At 39.2% G+C, this 24,329-nt stretch overlaps 1 protein-coding gene across 6 annotated transcripts in view; it reads left to right on the top strand.

The window, feature by feature from the left end:
* The window catches only part of LOC150076140 (upstream stimulatory factor 2-like), a 340,777-nt gene that overhangs the window by 305,986 nt on the left and 10,462 nt on the right, over nt 1–24,329 (top strand). For 5 of the 6 annotated variants that reach the window (XM_090387170.1, XM_090387165.1, XM_090387168.1 and 2 more), the window contains one exon: nt 4,066–4,302. In XM_090387170.1, coding sequence (XP_090243296.1) covers nt 4,066–4,293 — 228 coding nt within the window. In that variant the 3' untranslated portion in view covers nt 4,294–4,302. The remainder of the gene's footprint in view (nt 1–4,065; nt 4,303–24,329) is intronic. The other variant, XM_090387166.1, reaches the window with a different exon arrangement.

Raw genomic sequence — 24,329 nt, 5'->3', positions numbered from 1 at the left:
TTGAAATAATTATTATTGTTTTTCGCATAGTAAGAATGGGAACACAAAATCTGATATTCTCTTAATGACCATTACACACTGAGAAGCAAGTAGGTAGTTTCAAATTTACAGGCTGTGTATCATGCCAAATTTGAAATAAATAGCACCCTGAAAATGAAAGAAACTAATAGTATTGGATATATATATATATAATATGCTCTTTCTTTTTAAATTTTTAATTATATTTATATACATAATAAGCAGAAATATATGTGCATGCAAAAGTTTGAAAGTTTGCACACTTAATGGTCTTTTAAATTATTTTTTTTTTTTATTATTTTTATTTTTTTTTTATGAAACCCCAAACACAAAAGGTATTAGAACTTGTAGTAATTAGTACCATGTGCGGGTTAAAGGCTGAGTGTAGATTGTAATTTTTAGTAAATGCTTGTGGAAGAAAGGTTGTGCCAGAAAATGGAAGTTGAAGGGATAAATGAGAAAGAAGAAAAGTTGGTTCTTAATTTTGAAGTTGGACAATAAATGGATGCTGGCTGGTTGCAGCATGTGTTCGGACTTATTTGGAAGAGAGAAGGAGAATCACAGATCCCAATTCAGAAGAACAGTGCCATGGTAGTATCTATAGAAAAGGTAAATAGCAGCTGAACTTCTGTGAGAGGGAGATTGGCAAGACTTTGTAAAAGATGGGTCATTAATTAACCTGAGTGCCCTCATTTGAATGGAGTTTAGAAGCCTGAGTTTAGCTTCTGTAGAATTTCAAGACAAAATACTTACACTGACATTTGTTGACGCCGTGTTGAAACAACCATCAAAATTTATATTTATGTGCATACTGTACAAGTCCACACAGAAAATGTTGTGTGTGTGTTTGCATTTGTCAAAGGGTTATAGCAACTAATTTTACCTGTTAACTATTGTGGCATTATTTGGTTTCCCTCCCAGTAGTACCTCTTGGACCTAGTTAAGCATAGTCAAATTGAATTAATTTCTTTCAAGAAATGCATAGATCAATTATGGAGATTACAATGCCTGTGCAGTCAGTTTTGTACAATTCTGCTTAGTTTATGCTGTAATCTAAAGTTTTGTTATTTTATTTAGAATTTAGTATACAATTTGGTCCTTTGTAACAGTATAACAGTTTGCCACTTGTTTGGAGAGGTCTGGATTTGAATCCTGCTGTAGACCAGAAAGATTTCTAAGGACTTTGTCAATTGAGGCTGCAGTTAGCCAATCTCAAGCAGAGGAAGTAGGTTTTCACTGCTTGAATTATTCAGAGGATTTTTCAGCCTGCACAACATGTAAATTAGCCAAAAAATAATAGCCATATTATTTTTGTTCCAAAAATTCATTCAACAAACTGACCCTTGATGTGCTAAATACCTAAATACCCCCCCATTTTTTTTCTTTATTTAATTATACTATTGACAAGACTGTTAGTCTGTCAGTTTTCATATTATTATTCATATTTTATTATATTTTGTTTAAAGTTGTAAATAGTCTCATATTATTTTACATTCACATTAAATTTATTTTGCACAGTATTTCTGCGTACATGCAATTAAGTGAATATTGTATATATGCATTACATCAAGAAAAAGTACGTCATTGTTAGAAAGGGTATATTGAAGAAAGTCCACTTTCAAACAAAGAAAGTGAAAAAGTTCTGTGATTTTTCAAGTGATAGCAACAGCAAATGAATTTGACAGAATCAGGTAAGGAGGATTTTGAGCCAGAATGAGGAGATTCCAGTTTAGGAAGTTTCTAACAAGGAATATAAGAGTGAACACAATATACAGTGGCAGACTAAAAAACTGCTTCACGTAAAAAAAAGTAACATTTGTAGTAAAACGTATAAGGTATTGTTTGATTACAGTAATTTTGTTTGTCGCAAAGCAAGGGTATTGCGTCAGATAACACTTCTGTTGCATCAGACATTATTGCAAGGTATTGCATCAGCCGTTTCTATAAATACAGTGCTGGAACTGTATACACGGCACACTCATTAGTATCATGTTTTGCAGAGGTGTAAGCATGGCTCCATATGTTCAATTGACACCAAGAAAAAAACATGTAGCTGTTGCTCTGTCACAGGAAGGTCTTTCTACGCATGCTATCCCTGATAAAATAGGCTGTCAACAGTATCCCTGATGCTGAAATTAAAGCGTGAAACCGTGATGTGAAGAGAAGACCTGGATCAGGCCGTAAGAGAGTGACTACCTTCCTAAGATCAAGATTTGAAACAGCTATGCCTTCATAATCGCCATGCTAGTGCTCCTGATCTAAAACTGGACTTTGAGATGGCCTCTGGTGTTGAAACAAGTGCACAATCTATCCAAAGACTGCTTTTGGAATGTGATCTGCATGCCTATCGGCCCAAGAAGAAGCCTTTGTTGACCCAACAAATGATGAAGAAGCAACTTGCTTTGGCTAAAACACATTTCATGGACAAAAGAGCAATGGGACACTATCATCTTTTCTGACGAATTGAAATTCAACCTGCATGGCTCTGATGGGAAGCGATATGTCAGAAGACAAAAATCTGAGGCATTCCATCCTAACTGCTTAACACCGACTGTAAAGTTCCCCTCCAGTCAGATGGTCTGGGGATGCATAACAAGCAAAGGGGTGGAGCGAATTTATTAATGGAATGGTGAATGCAGAAACCTACACTACTATCTTGGAGAAGTGCCTGAAACCGGTTATTAAGGATCACCACACAGATGTCCAAAACAGCATTTTTCAACAGGACTCAGCACCATGCCACACAGCAAAATTGATAAGTTTTATGCTATTTAGATGTAATGATGAGTTTGTCTTCTTGTCTCACAAGGCTTAAAACATATTTACACCTCTGTTTTTTCTTGTTTTTCTTCCTTAAGGTGCAGTCATACCTCAGAAATGCTGGCATTACAGTCTTGCACTGGCCCGGCAACAGTGCAGATTTGAACCCTATTGAAAATTGCTGGTACATAATGTCATCTAAAATTTCTCAGAAAAAGCCAACAAGTAAGATTCAGCTGCAGGAGTGCACTGTAAGGGTGTGGTACCACGAAATTGGGCAACTGTATATCCAGAAGTTGATTAACTCTATGCCAGATTGTTGCAAGGCTGTAATAGTAGTTCGGGGAGGAACAACAAAATATCGAGGACTTATTTTGCTGATTTACAGTACGTAATACTATTACGTTAACTTGTCATTTCAATTTGTACAAGTAAATGTAATAAAATGTATGGTTGGTTGTCATGATTGCCATTTGCATGATTGCAATATTTCTCATATTTCTGTTAATTAGGCATTTTGCCCTTTGGGAAGATATTTATGGCAATTAGGTATATCAGGTGGAGTCTTTTTATTGGATTTCATTCACAGAGATATATATATCCCATTTAACAAATGCATTTCGAACATTTCTGCAACTCACAATGCAGTGCAAAACACTTTATTTGCAAAATTCACAAGTGATGCAGTTTTTTTGTCTGCCACTGTAGGCACCACCTTTGAAGTGGTGAATGAATGAATAACTAGGACAAATGGGATTAGTAGTGATTGAGATAAACCAATAGCTGATCAGAAAAGTAGAGTGCGTAGAAGCTTATGTAGATGGAAATGGACATTATTAGTGTGGGTAGTTCCCTCCCACTTCCCCCCAGTTAAATTTGTTCTCTTAATTTGACTATTTATGATCTATTCTATTTATGGAGTCATGTAGTTTTTAGTTGTATTTACACTTCATGACCATAAATGATTGGTAAAAGGTTTGCTGGTTACTTTTTGCACCATTTATGCATGGTCAAATTGTCACAGGCTGGTGGCAGCAACAATATTATGGTGCATTGGTAGGTATTTTTATAAGTCTGTTTTAGAAAAATATTATGTATTACTTCATTATTATTATAATAATTATACATGGGCTTTCTTCACTTTCAACTTTACATGAGTGATGCCTAAATAAGGCCATATTACAATCTAAAGAATGTTGATTAAGATTATTTTGATTGTCTTTTTACTATGTAATATGAATGAAAAATCGTGATGATTGTCATTAATTCCTCTTAACTAATTGTCAGTTTTACCTGCAGAGTAAAGGTGGTATTCTAGCTAAAACATGTGACTACATCCAAGATTTGAGGAATGCAAATGCTAGGTTAGCAGAATATGTAAAAGAAAATGAGAGACTAACAATGGATATTGATTTATTAAGGCAGCAGTGTGAAGAGTTAAAAAATGAAAACCAAATTTTAAGGGCACATTTACAGCAGAATGGCATAACTGTTGACATGGGTGGAAATTCCTAAGGGTAATAGGTAAGTTGATATGATGATGAGAAATTAAAAAAAACGTTTGTACTTTACATATTTTTAAATTTCATTTATTACTTGTACTCTTGTAATATATTTTTTTCTTTATACATACACTGAAACACTAATATACTTTTTTCTTCGGCAGACCAAAGTATTCAAAATCTCTCAGAGTAGGGTAGCATATGTTATACAGGGTGATTCACTACCAGTGCGACAAGCTTGCAGGAGGTGTAGGGGACACAAAGACAAATCAAAATCACATAGCATTGCAGGGTCCGAAATGCCTTCGTCATGCGGTAGAGGACGGGAGGTCGCGTGAACAGTGATCCCGCTGGAAGTCAGCATTTGCAAACCATTTCTGTTGAAGAAACCAAGTAGCAAAAGTCCTCCGGAGTGGATAATCCGCAGGCTCTAATGATTGGACGCGTTGCGGATGGTATGAACTCATTTGGTTTGTTGACAGTATCCTCCATACAGTGGATTGGGAAATACCCAATCGTTGGCCTATCGCTCGAGTACTCGTACTCGGATTGCCTTCTGCAAGACGTAGGACATTCTCCTCATTGTCTAGCATCCTCGTTGTTCGCTCTCGATTCATGGTACCTCTCATGAAACAACCAGTCTCACGTAACTTTCTGTGCACATGTGCGAAAATCGTATGATGAGGAGCACGCCTGTGTGGAAAACGTTCCTGGTACAAGCACAGAGCGGCGCGCCCGTTACAGTCCGCAGCTCCATACGCGAGGTGCATGTCGGCCAGTTCAACGTTTGAATACTCTTCCATCCTACTGACTCGGGAACCGGTTCGCAAATGCTGACTTCCAGCGGGATCGCTGTTCACGCGACCTCCCGTTCAACGTCCTCTACCGCATGATGAAGGCATTTCAGACTCTGCAATGCTATGTGATTCCGATTCGTCTTTGTGCCCCCACACTTCCTGCAAGTTTGTCGCACTGGTAGTGAATCACCCTGTACATCAGGGGTAAAGGGAAGGGTTTTTGCTTTTGTAAATGTGACAACAGTGGTCTCAGACAGTTATTAAATTGTATACAGTGGGACCAACTGATGATGTTACCAGCAGCAAATTCTAAATGGGAAGCATTCAAAGAAGTAATTGTGGAAGCTACTAGGCTTTTCATACCAATTAAAAATACTTTTCAAGGTTTAGTCTTAAATGGATGTCAGATGAACTAATGAGACTTATGGCAGAGAAGAAAAATGCATGGGATGAATATAAATTATTAGGCAACAGAGAAGGCTATGATAGATATAAGCTAGTCTGTAATCAAGTCACAAAGGAAGTTAGGCAAGCAAAGGCAGATTGGCAAAGGATGCCAAGAAAAGCAGCAAGGACTATTTAGTCATATAAACTCTAGAAGGAAGGTGATGAATCAGATTGGTCCACTTAATATTGATGGTTCGACTCTTGATGATCCTGCTCAGATAGGTGACAATCTGAATGAGTATTTTGCTTCTACGTTCACACATGAGTTATTAAGGGAGGAAAATGCCAGAAGTTTATCAAAATGTAACAGAGTGCTTAATGTTTTTGTAATAACTGAAGTGGAGGAGAAATTGTTGAAGTTACACGTAAGAAAGGCACCTGGGATGGATTGGATCTGTCCAGTTATATTAAAGGAGGTGACCAAGGAAGTAAGCAAACCTTAGCCATAATTATGAGAGCATCCTTGGACTCAGAGAAAGTACCCGTTGATTGGAGATATGCAAATGTATCCCCAATTCACAAAGGTGGAGATCTAAGGCTGACACGAGTAATTACAGACATGTCTGTTGATCTTCTGTTATGAGGAAAATAATGGAGTCACTGGTTAAAAAAGTATTGCAAGATCATCTAGACAAGTCTGCAGTAATAATTCAGACACAGCATGGGTTTGTTAAGGGGAAATCTTTTCTCACCAGTTTCATTGGATAGGAGATAGTATGGTGTGGTTACAAAGGAACTGGATGCAAAAAATAATTTTGATATCGTATACATGGATTTCAGGAAAGCTTTTGACACTGTTGCGCATTGAAGACTTTTGTACAATTGGAGCAGTTTGACATTAAACTTATTTAGGCTATCAACTTCCACGACAAGGGATGGAAGTCTGTTCCACCAACCAACCACTCGCTGGCTAAAGGCAAATTTCCGCACATCTATCCTACATCTGTCTTTCCTCAATTTGAATTTATGCCCTCTCAGGTGATTATTCTGAGCTAGAGGAAGAATCCCATCAGCATTGAGCATGCTCAAACCATTCAATGCTTTATACACCTCTATCAGATCACCTCGCTGGTGCCTAGTCTCCAGACACTGTAATTTGCAAATCTTAAGCCTTTCTTCGTAAGAGCACCCCCTTTGTTCCATTCACTAATCTTGTTGCCCTTCTCTGTACTCGTTCCAGCAGCTCTACATCCTTCTTGAAATGAGGCCTCCAGGCCTGTATACAGTACTCTAGGTGTGGCCTGACCATTGCCTTATACAAGGGAATAATCACCTCCTTATCCCTGCTAGAAAAATTCCTATATATCATTGACAATACACCATGAGCTACTCTTGCAGCCCGTCTGCACTGCTCAGAGAACTTCATATCTGCTTGCACAACCACCCCCAGGTCCCTTTCATTCTCTACCACTGTCAGTGTAGTACCACAGAGTTGATACGTTGCTCTGGGGTTGCTGTTTCCCATGTGTAGTACTTTACATTTGTCAATGTTAAACTTCATTTGCCACCTCTCAGCCCATCTGCTCAACCTTTCCAGATCCTGTTGCAGCAGCATAGTGTCAGTAGTGTCCTTGACAACCCTGCCTACCTTTGTATCGTCTGCAAACTTCGACATTAAGCTTGATATACCATCATCAATATCATTTATGAATACAGAAAACAATAATGGACCCAACACTGAGCCCTGAGGGACTCCACTAATAACATCAGTCCACGATGAGCAGTGTCCATTGATTACCACTCTCTGTCTTCTCCCCATGAGCCACCCCTTTATCCATAGCAGCAATTTGCCTCCAATGTCACACTGCTCCAATTTGTGTAGCAGTCTTCCATGTGCAACAGTATCAAAAGCCTTTCTAAGATCCAAGTATATAATATCAAAGTTATTCCCTGCATCCAGTTCCTTTGTGACTGCATCATAGTATCCAATCAAATTGGTCAGGCAAGACTTCCCCTTAACAAAACCATGCTGTGTCCGAGCTATAACTGAAGTCTTGTCTAAATGATCCTACAGTGCTCTTTAACTAGTGCCTCCATTAATTTTCCTGGAACAGAAGTTAAACTCACAGGTCTATAATTGCTTGTGTCAGCTTTTGATCCTCCTTTGTGAATTGGGGTCACATTTGCACATCTCCAGTCTATGGGTACCTCCCCTGAGTCCAAGGAAGCTCTCATAATTATGGCTAAGGGTTTGCTTACTTCCTTTGCTGCCTCCTTTAATATAACTGGATAGATCCCATCCACCCCAGGTGCCTTTCTTGTGTTTATCTTCAACAATTTCTCCTCCACTTTACTCTCAGTTATTACAAGATTCTCTAGCTTACTGCTAGAGTTGAATACACCTCTGGCTTTCCCCTCGCTAAATAACTCCTCATGTGTGAATGTCGATGCAAAATATTCATTTAGTTTGTTAGCTACCTGAGCAGGATCATCAACAGTTGACCCATCGATATCAAGTGGACCAATCTGATTCATCCCCTTCCTTCTAGAGTTTACATAAGTAAAGAACTCTTTGCTGTTTTTCTTTGCATCCCTTGCCAAAGATTTCTCGTAATCTGCCTTCGCCTGCCTAACCTCCTTTGTAACTTGGTTACAGATCAACTTGTATCTATCATAGGCTTCTGTGTCATGTGTTAATTTGTATGTATCCCATGCATGTTTCTTCTCTGCCATATGCCTCATCAGTTCATCTGACATCCATTTAGGCCTAAACCTTGAACAATATTTCTTAGTTTGTATGTAAAGTGTAGTAGCTTCCAAGATAAGTTCTTTGAATGCTTCCCATTTTGCATTTACTGTTGGTAACATCATCAGTTGGTCCCACTGTATAGAATTTAAATACTGTCTCAGTCCATCGTAGTCGCCTTTACGAAAGCAATAACCCTTCCCTTTACCCCTAATGGTAGTTACCTCTTTGAGTAAATCCCACTTCAGCACACTGTGATCACTACCACCTAGTGGTTCATTTATCTGCAGATTCTTAATGCATGAAGAATCACTGCTGATAATCAAATCAAGAGTATTCCTCCCTCTAGTTGCCTCCTGAACATGCTGATGTAGAAAACAATCATCCAATAAATCCACAAAAGCCTTGCTAGTGTGTGAGTGACCAGCCCACAAATTCCAGTCAATATCTGGGAAATTAAAATCTCCCATTATAAGACTCTCTGATTTACTGGCACACTCTATTTCCCTGTACAGTTTCTTATTATACTCATCAGAGTCATTAGGCCTATAGCACACTCCTACTCTCAATTTTGATCTCCCAATGCTTATGTCACACCAAACTGACTCGAAACTTCACTGTCCAGCGATGTCCACTGGCTTCACTTCCTTGGATTTTATTAACTAATAGCATAACCCCTCCTCCCTTCCTATCCAGTCTATCTTTTATGTAGACGTTGTACTCCCCAAATTCCAGTTCTGCATTCCTTATATCTGTGTGACACCACGTCTCTGATATCCCAACAATATATGCCTTTGATGTTTTGAGCAATACCTCAAATTCATCAAATTTATTTACCAAACTCCTAGCATTGGTGTACACACAAGTATACCTGCACCTGTTTCTATTCTTAGCTACCCTAACACAACCCATGTGTTTACTTGTACCGCAATGACTCCCAGCAGTCTCTGAAATATCCTGAATCTTGTTTTTCAGGCTTCTGCTCATTCCAATAGAAGCAGTGCAAGAATCTCTTTCACCTCTGCCAGTGGCTACTGTTAATCTATTTGTCTTTGTATCCCCCCAAGCTAGCAGTTTTCCGACCCACCTAACACTGCCTCGATAGCATCAGCAAATATTCTTGCACCCTTTCTATTTAAGTGTATCCCATCCCTGTAGAAGCATTAAGGGCAAATTGCTGCTTTTGGATAAAGGTATGGTTGAATGGGAGAAGGCAGAGAGTGGTAAACAATGGATGCTGCTCTTCGTGGACTGATTGTTATTATTTGAGGCCTACTGTTTTCTGTATTTATCAATGATATTGATGAAGGTATATCGAGATTAATGTCAAAGTTTGCAGATGATACAAAAGTTGGCAGGGTTGTTAATGACAGTGTGCTACTTCAACAGGATCTAGAAAATTTGGGCAGATGGGCTGAGAAGTGGCAACTGAAGTTTAACATTGACAAATGCAAAGTACTGCATATGGTTAGAAGTAACCCCAGAGAAACGTACCAACTGTTTAGTACTACACTTAGGGTGGTAGAAAATGAAAAATACCTGGGAGTAATTGTGCAGTCAGATATGAAGTTCTCTGAGCAGTGCAGGCAGGCTGCCAGAGCAGGTCATAGTGTTTTGTCAATGATATACAGGAATTTTGCTAGTAAGTAAAAGGAGGTGATTATCCATTTGTATATGGCAATGGTCAGGCCACACCTTGAGTTCTTGAGTACTCATTTTGGGAACGATGTAGAGTTGCTTGATTGAGTACAGAGAAGGGCATCAAGGTTGGTGATGGGTACGAAGGGGAAATCTTACCAAGAAAGGCTTAAGTACTGCAAATTTCAGCATCTGTAGACTAGGCACCTGTGAGGTGATCTGATTGAGGTCTATAAAGTCTTGAATGGGATGAGCAGGCTCAATTCTGATGGGATTCTTGCTCAGATTTCGAACCTGAGGGGGTATAAATTCAAATTGAGGAAAGACAGTTATAGAATAGACGTGTGAAAATTTCCCTTTAGCCAGCGGTTGGTCGATTGCTGGAACAACCTTCCATCTGTTGTTGTGGAAATTGATAGCTTAAATAAATTCAAGGAGGAACTGGACAAACGTTTAAAGGGAATGCATGTTTGAAATGGTTTGTGGGTTTTTTTTTTTTTTTTTTTTTTTTTCTGATGCTACATAAGCTTGCTTTCTTGCATCATATGCCTCTACTACTACTACATTATATTTTGAATATAACATCTGAGTAAGCAGTTTTTCTGCTCATGTAGTCACCATGTTATTTAATAATAATAATAAAAATAATAAAAAAGCATACACGGCAGACTATCATTAGTACCAAATTGGTTTTGCAATAAAGTTAAATATATTTTAAATATATTTAAGAATTGGATATAAAGAATAACTTTGATATTATTTACATAGATTTCAGTAAAGCTTTTGATACCATTCCGTATGATAGATTACTAATAAATTGGCACAATGTGGCATTAAGGGAGATTATTAAGGGCCATAGTGTTAAGGATAAGTTATTACACTGGCTTATGGGATGGTTAAATGGTAGGAGACAGAGTAGCTATAAATGGCCATTGCTGTTCATGGACTAATATTATCACTGGGATTACACATGGTTTGGTTTTGTCCCCTTACTGTTTATAGTTTACATTAATGATATTGATGCAGATATTTCAAGTTTACTGATAATACAATGGTTTGTTGGGTGGTTACTGACAGTAATTAGGATATGCTAGTCCAGCATGACTTGGATAAATTAGGCAAATGGGCTGAAAAGTAGCAATTGATGTTTAACATTGGTAAATTCAGTCTTGCTTCTGAGTAACAGTAATCTCAGGGTAATATACTACTTGTGTACCACCAAACTTAAGATTGTAGTTAATGAAAAGGACTTACGAGTAACTAAATAGTCTGATGTGAAGTTTTCTCAGCAGTATCGATATGGCTGCTAGGACAGCTCATAGGATTCTGTCAATGATACATAGGAACCTTGGAGTAGAGATAAAGATGTAATTATTCTATTATATAAAGCATTCATTAGACTGCATCTTGAATGTTCCATTCAGTTAGGAAGAGTACAGAGAAAAGCAGCAAGGTTGGTTAAGGACACGAAGCGTTATTCTCATCAAGAGAGCTTTCAGTTTTTTTAAGCCATAGTGTTTAGAAACCAGCCATCTGTAGGCTAATCTGATCGAGGTGTTTGAGGCCTCGAAAGGTATGAGTAAACTAAATGCTGATGGAATGTCTATATTATTAGCCATATGGTACAAGGAAGCCTGTGGCTTATGCTGCACTGGCCAAAATAAAATTTTCCAAGTTACCCTGAGAGAGAGAGAGAGAGAGGGCTCGCCAAGAAAGAGAAGAATGATGATATCCAGCTTACACAAGGGGATATAATGACCATCACGTGACATTAAATAAAAATTATATAACTTTGAGAGTTTGTATCTCCAATTCTTATTTGATAATCAGCCTGAATATTGCTACTAATGTGGGAAATATTTATCTCCCAAATAGTGTATCATCCACCCCTGAATCACTTGTACTATTTAGGTATAAGTGATTCAGTGATACAATGGAAAGATATCCTATCTCTTCATAAAGATGTCACTGTGTGCTTGAATGATAATTTCTACAGTCTGAGATTTATTTCTTACTCAGCAATAGGTAGAACCTTGTGCTGTGCATAAATTCCAACCATTCTAGATTGAAAAATAAAACAAAGTTTTTCTTACTTGATGAAATTGAGCCTTGCATTTTTTTATTTATTTATTTTTTTAAAGGCCTGTCTGGGAGTCAAATCCATGGGGATGTTACACAATTGAAATTAGTGAGAAAATAAGAACTTGGACCTATGCAGGTTGTAATCTATTTTTAATTTCTTAAAGGGTTACATATTCTCAGACATTTTATGCCATTTCCTGTACTCTTCAGAGACTAAAAACAGCAGAACAGGCAATTGTGGTAATATAATTACATAGATTTATTTTCTACTTTTAATCTTACTGTTTTTTTACATTTAAGAACATTTGCTATTACTGAATTTGGTAAATTAATAGTAAACCATTGCGTTAATCTCATATTAATTTTAGTATAATAGACAGTGCTAAAAGTTAAATAACTCGACTGTACTTTGGATGGTAACTTAATAAATTAATAAAAAGTAAAAAAATAAGTAACAATGGATACTCATGCATGAAATGCTGTCCTTTTTAAACCATCAGCCTCACATACGAAGACCTGGTTTAAAAAATATATACCAGTGTTCAAAGAAAGTGCATTACCCCTTAAAATTGTAATTGTCATTCAAATAACATAAGTATACGGCAATATTTCTTACAGATTGCATCAGATAAGATTGACACGCGTAGGTGATGACATAATATTGCATCAGCTGTTACTTTCAGCTATATAAGCACGCTCTGCAAGAGTTGCAGTCATTCCTTGCTTGTGTTAGGATGGTGAGATACGTGCAGTTGATGCCATGAAGAAAGAGTGCTATTGCTGCTTTATGTGCGGAAGGATGTTCTTCCCATCATATTGCTTATAGAGTGTCTTGTAATCAGTTGACAGTGAATAGATTTCTTTCCAAACTCAAGAATACTGGTTCTGCTGATAGGAAAAAAGGAACTGGATGCAAGTGAATCTCTATGCCAAAACAGGACCGCATTTTGAAGTGCTTGTGCCTTAAAAACCGTAACGCTTCTTCGTCTGAGCTGAAAAGAGAATGGGAAGAACATACAGGGGTGGTAGCAAGTGTAGTAACAGTCAGAAGATACCTCTTCAAAAATGGACTTGTATCCCATCGTCCTAAGAAGGCCCCGGGTGCCAAGCGTTATAGTGATCAAGCGATTCCCTGAGTGATTTCTAGACCGTTTTTGTCAAAGCTACAGTTATATTCATTTGTAAAAGTTTTCTTACGTTCCCATTAATTATTTGTTAACTTAGCATTACGAATTGTAACTAAGTTACAGGAAGGAAATTCACCTTTCTTTTTTTCTCTTTAAACTAATGCATTAACCCTTATACTGCTTGGTCACTCTAGCCGCACTGCTCCTGCCTCCCCATGACGGGGCCAGTAACCTGGGAGAAGAAATCCACTCTCCCGGGGCTGAAAGGAGCAAAAATGGAAAACAGTTCTTTTCCACCTTTAGAGCCATCGAGCTCAAGACTAGAAAAAGACACCGAAAATGACTATTCTCAACAAAAGAGGTTGAAAACAACCCCACAAGAGGAAATACCAGCTTTCCTCATACTACACTCTCTATCAGAGCTGCCTCTGAGTAAACTGTCCCCATTCCTTGTCCAAAAATGCACAGAGTCTGCTGCAGGATCACCAAAAACAGTAAACGGCTCCAGTCTGGAGATCTTCTTGTAGAGACTATGAAACCACAGCATTCCGAAAAATTATTAAAGATGACTACTTTTGGCGGACAACCAATAAAAGTTACTCCCCATGCCACCTTAAACTCCTCGAAGGGAGTAATCGCAGAATGGGACTTGCTAACTGTATCAGAGGAGGAGATAGTTCAAGAGCTAGGTAAACAAAAAGTCATACAAGCAAGGAGAATTATGACTCGGAAAGATGGTGTTCTTGTTCCCACTAGGAGCATAATTCTCACTTTCAGCTCTCCCATCCTACCATGTTTCCGCCACTTTCTTAACAGCTGCCTCTCTTCCCACTGAATGCAGTATCTATACTGCAGAATTATTTGCAATAAAACTGGCTCTAGATAACATAAACAAATATCATATCAAACAATCTTTGATATATATAGACTCTTTAAGTGCAATCAATGCCTTTCAATCTACCTTTCCTCCCTCTCATCCCGTTCTTAAAGAGATCCAGTCTAAATTATCTTACCATCAAACAGCCAACTACAAGGTTATCTTCTGCTGGATTCCTGGTCATGTCGGCATCCAAGGTAATGATTGTGCAGATGAGGCTGCTAAACATCCCGACTCTGGATCTTACAGTCAACTGAAAGCTCCATACACAGACTATAAATTCATTATTAAAAAAACATGTTGGAAACAATGGTCTGATCTCTGGCAATCTCAAACCAATAATAAACTGTTCCAGATAAAAAAGAGCCCCAACTGTGGACATCTAGTTTTAGAAGAAACAGGCGACAAGAAGTAATTCTGGCAAGGCTTCGCATCGGTCATTCACACCCAACTCATCTGCATTTGCTTTTGGGAGAGACTCCTCCTAAGTGTTTTTTCTGCCAGTCGCAACTAACAATAAAACATATTCTCATTGAATGTCCACACCTTTCATCTGTCCGAAATTCCAGCTTCAGCTCCCTCTCCAATTTGCAGGAACCCTTAACGTTATCACATATTCTTGGCAACGAAGCAAATTTCGAGGATCTGTTTAAGTATTTAAAACGCATCAATTTATATAATAGTCTCTAACCATAACGTGAAATCAGTGATACCCAAACCATGAACAGGCACAATATGGCCCAAGAGGCCCTTGTGCCAAAAAAACCTCAAATATAACAACAACAACAACGTCCTAAGAAGAAGCTCTTCCTCACACAAAAAATGAAAAAGGCCTGATTAATTTGATGTAAGGAGCATGTCAAATGGACCCCCGAACAGCAGAAGTCAATATTTTCTTGGACGAGAAGAAATTCAACCTGTATAACTCTGATGGGAGACAAATGATTCGCTGTAGACTTGGTGAGGAATGCCATCCAGACTGTATGGTGTCTACAGTGAAATTACCTACCAGCCAAATGATATGGGGGTGCATTTCGTATCACCTGCAGTTTATAAAAGGTTTCGTCTGGCTGCCAGTGGATACTTGGCTATACTGGGAGGCAAATTTGCTGCTGGCAACCATTAGAGACCATTTCAACCTGCAAAGTAACTGTGTCTTTCAGAACAACTCTACTCCTTGTTATCAGGGAAAAGTGTAAGTAGGCACTTCTGTAGTTACTTTAGCTTCATTTCGGCATTAGAGGTTTGGCAGTAATGTGATTACATTTGTTACAGGTGAAAAAAATGGTTGGAAGAACGGTCCATTACAACTCTTAGTTAGCCAGGAAACAGCCTGGACCTGAATCGTATAGAGAACTTTTGGTATCGTATAGAATCTGCAGTTGCCAGAAAGAAACCAAAGACCCTTCGTGAACTTCAGGAAGCCATAATTCATGTTTGGAACTATGAACTATCGGTTGATTATCTTCAGAAATTGATCTTGTCAATGCCTCAATGGTGTGCTTGCTGTCATCAGGACCAGAGGCGGTTCAACTAAATATTAGTTTGCACCTGGTGAATTTTTCAAATTTGTTTTCCATTTAAAATGATAAACTGAAGCAAGTTTGAAGGCTTCTGATAACATTTCAGCCATAATTGTCGTGTTTACTAAAACTGTTATGTAAAGGTTGTAAATGCTCATTTTGGAATATTTTGAGAGCACCTGTCAAATATTATTACTTAGCTTTGCCTTAACTATTAATAAATATCTTTTGTTTATATTTCTATTTGTGATGCTAGTCATTAATGTAACATACCATCGCAAAAAAAGGGTTAGAAATGTGAAATTCCTATGTGATGTACTTTCTTTGAACACTAGTGTATAGAAAAGTATAAAAAGAGAGCTGACCGGGCTAGCCGGGTGGATAAAGTGCCTGCCTGGCAACCCAAAGGTCGCAGGTTCGAATCCCGCCTCTGGCTTGGATCAGAGTAGAAAATGCAAAAACCTTGGGAGGTGCAATATGGCCACAGAAGCCAATGCGCCAACAACTAACAAAAAAATAAATAAATAAAAAGAGAGCTGATAGTTAACTAGTATCTTGATATGTGAGGCTGATGGTGTAGTAAGGACAGTATTTCAGGCATTCAAGTATCCATTGTTATTTATTTTTATTGATTGAATTAAGTTACCATCCAAAGTACAGTTGTCTTATATCTCCCATTAGCACTGTCTATTAAATTAAAATTAATATGGAATTAACTTAACTATTAACTACACTAATAGTCCAAATTCAGAAATCATAAAAAATCTGAAATGTTAAAAATAAGATTAAAAGTAAGAGATGTGTAATTAAAGTAACAACTCTGTGTAAAGAGTTGTTACTTTAATTACAACTTGTACTTCATTATTCGGTTTCACCTGTGCCTCCTACGTTTTCTTTACTACTGAATACATCTGGAATAGATGTATTCATCAAACTAATAGAACAACGCTATCAGCAAAAAGGTCTAAACCTCCCATCCACTTCCTCGTTCATTTTATAAATATACGTGGATTCAGTTCCAATCTCAGTGATGTCCATATCCACTTACAATCTGCTAAGCCCCACTTACCTTTTTTCTGATAGAATACTAATTACTGGTTGATTCAACCACTGCTCATCTCAGTTGTCTTAATTATTCACTGTGTGATGATTCTGATTCTTGTTGCTTCAAAGGTGGTATTTGTGCATATGTTCAGTGTGATATTCCCTGTTACAGACTTAGCAACTTGGAATTTCCTCTTTTCAGTTCTTCTCTGGCTTAAAATCCCTACCCCATTCTCTCAAACTTATCTGTTGCTTCTATATATCTTCCAGTTACACTTGGAATGTTTCGACTTCTTTTCTTTGGAACTCTACTTTTTCCAGTCCAATTTTCCTAACAGTAAGGAATTTTCCTTGGCGATTTTAATATTCACAACTCCAGCTGGCTTCAGTTTTCTAGTCACACAGATTTGGCTGGCCAAGATGCTGTCTTTTGTAATTACTAATGACCTCACAGAAACACCAGACAATCCTAACCATCCAGCCAATACCCTTAATCTTTTTCTCATGAACAATCCTTTGGTCAATGTGAGTTCAATCACAACTTGGTGATGGTCTCTTCTCCAATGGAACCTATTTCTCATGGTCATTCTCAGCTTCATATTGTTTGGCATTACAAGATTACAAAATGGGATGATCTGTGAGATTTCTGTTCTTTTCCTTGGTTGACTTTCTGTTTTAAATCTTCTAATGTCATTGTTTGCTTAGATCATATCTGTGAAATTAAGGACTTTAAGGGCACAAAAGGTGATATAGTTGTACACGTTGGCACTAATAATATTAAGAGTGGGAGACCGGCAGAATTACTTAACAAGTACAGGTCACTGTTGAACAAAAGCCGAGAATTAGGGTTGAATTTGAAAGTGTCTGCAATTATGCCCAGACACGATAGGAGGGAGTATATGATGAGAGCCTTGTCGATCAATTCGGCCCTGGAAAGATTGTGCAAGGCTCAAGGGGTAGAATTTTTTTTCAGCCTGGACTGTACTTGTTAACAGGAGAGATTGCTTCTACAGGGATGGGATACACTTAAATAGAAAGGGTGCAAGAATATTTGCTGATGCTATCGAGGAAGTGTTAGGTGGGTCGGAAAACTGCTAGCTTGGGGGGAGACAAAGACCAATAGATTGACAGTAGCCACTGGCAGAGGTGAAAGAGATTCTTGCACTGCTTCTATTAGAATGAGCAGAAGCCTGAAAAACAAGATGCATGGTATTTCAGAGACTGCTGGGAGCCATTGCGGTACAAGTAAACACATGGGTTGTGTTAGGGTAGCTAAGAATAGAAACAGGTGCAGGTATACTTGCGTGTACACCAATGCTAGGAGTTTAGTAAATAAATTTGATGAATTTGAGGTATTGCTCAAAACATCGAAGGCAGATATTGTTGGGATATCAGAGACGTGGTGTCACACAGATATAAGGGATGCGGAACTGCAATTTGGGGAGTACAGCGTCTACAGAAAGGATAGACAGGATAGGAAGGGGGGAGGTGTTATGCTATTAGTTAAGAAACACATAAAAACCGAGGAAGTGAAGCCAGTCGACATCGCTGGACAGTGCAGTGTGGAGTCAGTTTGGTGTGACATAAACATTGGGAGATCAAAATTGAGAGTAGGAGTGTGCTATAGGCCTAATGGCTCTGATGAGTATAATAAGGAACTATACAGGGAAATAGAGTGGGCCAGTAAATCAGAGTGTCTTATAATGGGAGATTTTAATTTCCCAGATATTGACTGGAATTTGGGGGCTGGATACTCACACACTAGCAGGGCTTTTGTGGATTTATTGGATGATTGTTTTCTACATCAGCATGTTCGGGAGGCAACTAGAGGGAGTAATACTCTTGATTTGATTATCAGCAGTGATTCTTCATGCATTAAGAATCTGCAGATAAATGAACCACTAGGTGGCAGTGATCACAGTGTGCTGAAGTGGGATTTACTCAAAGAGGTAACTACCATTAGGGGTAAAGGGAAGGGTTATTGCTTCCGTAAAGGCGACTACGATGGACTGAGACAGTATTTAAATTCTATACAGTGGGACTATCTGATGATGTTACCAACAGCAAATTCAAAATGGGAAGCATTCAAAGAACTTATCTTGGAAGCTACTAGGCTTTACATACCAACTAAGAAATATTGTTCAAGGTTTAGGCCAAAATGGATGTCAGATGAACTAATGAGGCATATGGCAGAGAAGAAAAATGCATGGGATACATACAAATTAACACATGACACAGAAGCCTATGATAGATACAAGTTGATATGCAACCAAGTTACAAAGGAGGTTAGGCAGGCGAAGGCAGATTACGAGAAATCCTTGGCAAGGGATGCAAAGAAAAACAGCAAAGCGTTCTTTACTTATGTAAACTCTAGAAGGAAAGGGATGAATCAGATTGGTCCACTTGATATTGATGGGTCAAGTGTTGATGATCCTGCTCAGGTAGCTAACAAACTAAATGAATATTTTGCATCGACATTCACACATGAGGAGTTATTCAGCGAGGGGAATGCCAGAGGTGTATTCAACTCTAGCAGTAAGCTACAGAATCTTGAAATAACTGGGAGTAAAGTGGAGGAGAAACTGTTGAAGATAAACACAAGAAAGGCACCCGGGGGGGATGGGATCTATCCAGTTATATTAAAGGAGGCAGCAAAGGAAGTAAGCAAACCCTTAGCCATAATTATGAGAGCTTCTTTGGACTCAGGGGAGGTACCCATAGACTGGAAATGTGCAAATGTGACCCCAATTCACAAAGGAGGATCAAAGGCTGACACAAGTAATTATAGACCTGTTAGCTTAACTTCTGTTCCAGGAAAATTAATGGAGGCACTGGTTAAAGAAGCACTGCAGGATCATTTAGACAAGACTTCAGTTATAGCTCAGACACAGCATGGTTTTGTTAAGGGGAAGTCTTGCCTGACCAACTTGATTGGATACTATGATGCAGTCACAAAAGAACTGGATGCAGGGAATAACTTTGATATTATATACTTGGACCTTAGAAAGGCTTTTGATACTGTTGCACATGGAAGACTGCTACACAAATTGGAGCAGTGTGACATTGGAGGCAAATTGCTGCTATGGATAAAGGGGTGGCTCATGGGGAGAAGACAGAGAGTGGTAATCAATGGACACTGCTCATCGTGGACTGATGTTATTAGTGGAGTCCCTCAGGGCTCAGTGTTGGGTCCATTATTGTTTTCTGTATTCATAAATGATATTGATGATGGTATATCGGGATTAATGTCCAAGTTTGCAGACGATACAAAGGTTGGCAGGGTTGTCAAGGACACTACTGACACTATGCTGCTGCAACAGGATCTGGAAAGGTTGAGCAGATGGGCTGAGAGGTGGCAAATGAAGTTTATCATTGACAAGTGTAAAGTACTACACATGGGAAACAGCAACCCCAGAGCAACGTATCAACTCTGTGGTACAACACTGACATTGGTAGAGAATGAAAGGGACTTGGGGGTGGTTGTGCAGGCAGATATGAAGTTCTCTGAGCAGTGCAGACAGGCTGCAAGAGTAGCTCATGGAGTATTGTCAATGATATACAGGAATTTTTCCAGCAGGGATAAGGAGGTGATTATTCCATTGTATAAGGCGATGGTCAGGCCACACCTAGAGTACTGTATACAGGTCTGGAGGCCTCATTTCAAGAAGGATGTAGAGCTGCTGGAACGAGTACGGAGAAGGGCAACAAGATTAGTGAATGGAACAAAGGGGTGCTCTTACGAAGAAAGGCTTAAGTTTTGCAAATTGCAGTGTCTGGAGACTAGGCACCAGCGAGGTGATCTGATAGAGGTGTATAAAGCCTTGAATGGTTTAAGCATGCTCAATGCTGATGGAATTCTTCCTCTAGCTCAGAATAATCACCTGAGAGGGCATAAATTCAAATTAAGGAAAGACAGATGTAGGATAGACGTGCGGAAATTTGCCTTTAGCCAGCGGGTGGTTGGTTGGTGGAACAGACTTCCATCCCTTGTGGTGGAGGTTGATAGCCTAAATAAGTTTAAGGCTCAGCTGGACAGGTATTTTGAACGAACAGAGGGGTGAAGTGGAAGTGGTTTTTTTTTTTTTTTTTGGCTGATGCTGCATAAGCTTGCTTTCTTGCATCAAATGCCTCTACTAATGCTAATGCTAATTACCCTTGTAGGAATGAAATCCTTGCTCCACCTTAAAATCTCATCCTTTAGCTAAACCCTGGTTTTCAAATAACTATGCTAAGGATGTTTAAGATAAGATATGAACATTGCATATCACAATTGGCTTGCATTCAAATTTTCAGGTCCATTTTTGGTCTACACTAGTGCTCACAACAATTTTCAGTTTGTTATTAATCAATCCAAAGCAGACTTTGAATAGGCTAAAAGTTAGAAAACTTGCTTCTTGTCTAAATGGTAGTTGATTATTCTGGTCTCTTGCCAAAGCTGTTGGCACAATTTTGTTCATCTGTACTCCCACCTCTGATAAAACCTGATGATTCTTTTGCTTCCTAGGCTAAAGATTAATCCAACTTTCTAGCATCTTGCTTTCCTTCTAGCTCTTGTATTGACAATCATGGTGGTGGTTGTTGTTGTTATTTGGTTTTTAGGAGCATTAGCAACTAAGGCCATATTGCTCCGGGGATATGCAGTGGTCATTCCCTGACCTTTGCGCATCCTTCGTATTTGGTGGTCACGGGCTCGAACCCCGGTTTAATCAAGAAGCGTGTGCTACGCACTGCTGCTCCTGTCCACCTGGCTACGGAGGTGCCTCCACACAATCATGGTAATCTACCTCCTACCATTCCCGGTGCACTCTTGGCGCCTCTGTAGCCAGGTGGGAAGGAGCAGCAGTGCGTAGCACACGCTTCTTGATTAGACCAGGGTTCGAGCCTGTCACCACCAAATACGGAGGATGCGGAAAGGTCAGGGAATGACCATCGCATTTCCTGGAGCAATATGGCCTTAGTTGCTAATGCTCCTAAATAACAAACAACAACAACAGCCCGGTGCACTCCACTAAATAGGCACGAAAGCCTTCCATCAAAAGGATGTCAGAAGAATTTTCAAGAGTCTTGATGCCAGAAAAGCTTCAGGTTCCTGATAATATTTTTCTTCTTGTTTTCAAAACTTGTGCTATTGAGTTTGCTCCTGTACTGGGTTGCCTTTTTACACTTTCTTATTCCTTATTTCAGTGGTGTTTTTTCTTCTGCTTGGAAATTTTCTCATTGACAACCAGTTTCTGAAAAGGGTAACAAACCCTCAGATACAGTATTGTCCCATTACACTTACCACTCTTTCGAAAGTATTGGAAAAATCCATTAACTGCCAACTTCTAAACTGCCTCAACCTTCCATCTGATCACCATATGAAATCTCTGTGTTCATCCCAAGTGATATGTTGGATTATGTCATCCATCTATGGATGCATTCAGCAAAAAAATTTGGTGAATCTCAAGCAGTTTTTCTTAACATTTCTAAAGCTTTTGATCATGTTTGGCTTAAAAGTCTTCTAAACAAGCTTTCATCTTTTAGATTGCTACTGTGTTTTGCCATTGGGTATTCTGCTTTCTCTCTGACTAACCTCTGCATCTTTCGAGAAGTTAGAAGGTATCTATCCTTCTAACTTCTCTACTAATGCTGGTGTTTCCCACGGTTCAGTTCTTTCTCACACTCTTTTTCCCATTATGTATTACTAACCTTCTTTCACTGACTGGAAATCGTAACCATTTTTTGAAATCGTTACCATAGTTTTGCTGTTGATATCACACTGCATACCACCTTCCAGTTTGGAAACCTTGTCCTGCACAAGCAACTTCAACTTTTCAAATATCCACTACCAATTCCTTAAATGCTGATATCTGATTACGTTATTCATTATGCTTGTTACATTTGTTCATTTCAACTATGGAGGGTGATAGCCATGGCATATATATTATATTTGATTTTAGCTTATTCTTTACTTTTTAGTATTCAGATTGTATAGAAAAATCTGTCGTCTTTTTGCTGGACAGGCAATCAGCAATTGAAAAGCAATCCTTTTAGAATTCACAAGGGCTGATGTTCCCTGAAGAAATTATTCTTCTGGGTTCGCTATCTTTATTTTGTTTCATTTATTATGGATGTGACATTGTTTCTTTAATGGCTGTGTGGGTGCATCTTCTTGGGTGGGTTGGAGTGCATTTGCACTTCTAGGGGTGTGTGTCACCTTAGTGTTTTTTTTTTTTTTTTTTTTTTTTACACGCTCGTGCGCACACGCACACACCGATGAGCCAAAACATTATGACCAGCAAGTCATGCAAATCAAAGCAACCATAGGTGAACTATGGCGTGGGTCGGGACACAATATAAAAAACACTTGATACTGAGCTCCGTTGATCAGTGTTACTCTTGTTCTTCAGATGGGAAAGGCAGTGGACTTAAGCGAGTTTGACAAAGGCCAAATTGTAATGGCCAGATGACTGGGTCAAAGCATCTGAAATGGCATGGCTGGTGGAATGCTCACGGTCAGCCATGGTTAGTACCTACAAAAAGTGGTCCGAGGAGGGAAACCTACAAACCGCTGGCGAGGTGTTGGACGACCATAGCTCATCAATGCTCGAGGTGAGCGAAGGCTCTCCTGGGTGATACGTGGCAACAGAAGGGTGACTGTGCCACAACTCACCGGTAATTGGAATGCTGGTGACGGGAGTAATGTGTCACAACTCACAGTACATCAAACCCTACAGAAAATGGGGCCATGTAGCTGCAAGCCACTCTGACTTCCCTATGCTAACCACGGTTCACTCGCAACAGTGCCTACATTGGGAGTGTGAGCATCGAAACTGGACCTTGATTGATTGGAAGAAGGTTGTCTGGTTCGACGAATCACATCTCCTGTTGCACCATGTGGATGGCCGGGTACAGGCGCGTCGTTTACTTGGGGAAGTGATAGCGCTTGGATGTACCGTGGGACGAAAACAAGCCGGTGGCGGTGGTGTCATGCTTTGGGCGATGTTCTACTGGCATACCCTGGGTCCAGTAATCCATGTGCTGGACACTGACATTTACACTTACCTAAACATCATTGCTGACCAGGTACACCCTTTCATGGCAACGGCCTTCCCCTCTGGCAGTGCTATCTTTCAGCAGGATGAACGCCATGCCACACTGCCCGGATCGTTTGAGACTGGTTCGCAGAACACAAGGAAGACTTCCAGGTATTGCCCTGACCTTCAAATTCCCCAGACCTCAATCCCATCGGGCATCTGTGGTTTGTGTTGGAACAGCAACTTTGATCTGCGGCATCTCACCATGGACCTTATAGGAGTTAAAAGATCTGCTGGTTATGTATTGGTACCAGATACCACAAGACACTTTTAGAAATCTTCTAGCGTCCATGCCTCGCCGGGTACGAGCTGTTTTGGCTGACCACGGTGGACCAACATCATATTAGGTAGGTGGTAATGTTTTGGTTCATCAGTGTATATATATTTTAAATTAAATAAAATAAAACATAAGCCAGCAGTATGGCAAAAACTGTAGAGCAAAAATTAACATAAAAATAACCAAATAAACAAACGAACGAAAAAGAAGAATAAAAGTTAGACATAAATAATAAACCAGAAACCCCTATATAATTTCAAACTTTAAATCCAATTAACATGACGTATAAAAAATTTTAGAATAATGCCAATTACATGTTAATTTAGCGATACCCCCCCCCCAGAGGTACCAGTTCCAAAAGACGTGAAATATCACCAAAAAGGGGGGTTGAAGGAACTACTGAAAGATAAACCCCAGAGAAACGTACCAACTGTGTGGTACTACACTTAAGGTGATAGAAAATGAAAAAGACCTG

The sequence above is a fragment of the Mastigoproctus giganteus genome, chromosome 13 (genome assembly GCF_048544385.1).
Source record: "Mastigoproctus giganteus isolate SK-2022 chromosome 13, ASM4854438v1, whole genome shotgun sequence".
Classification (NCBI taxonomy): Eukaryota; Metazoa; Arthropoda; class Arachnida; order Uropygi; family Thelyphonidae; genus Mastigoproctus; species Mastigoproctus giganteus.
The sequence above is the reverse complement of the archived record's forward strand: the minus strand, read 5'-3'. Positions and strand labels throughout refer to the sequence as shown.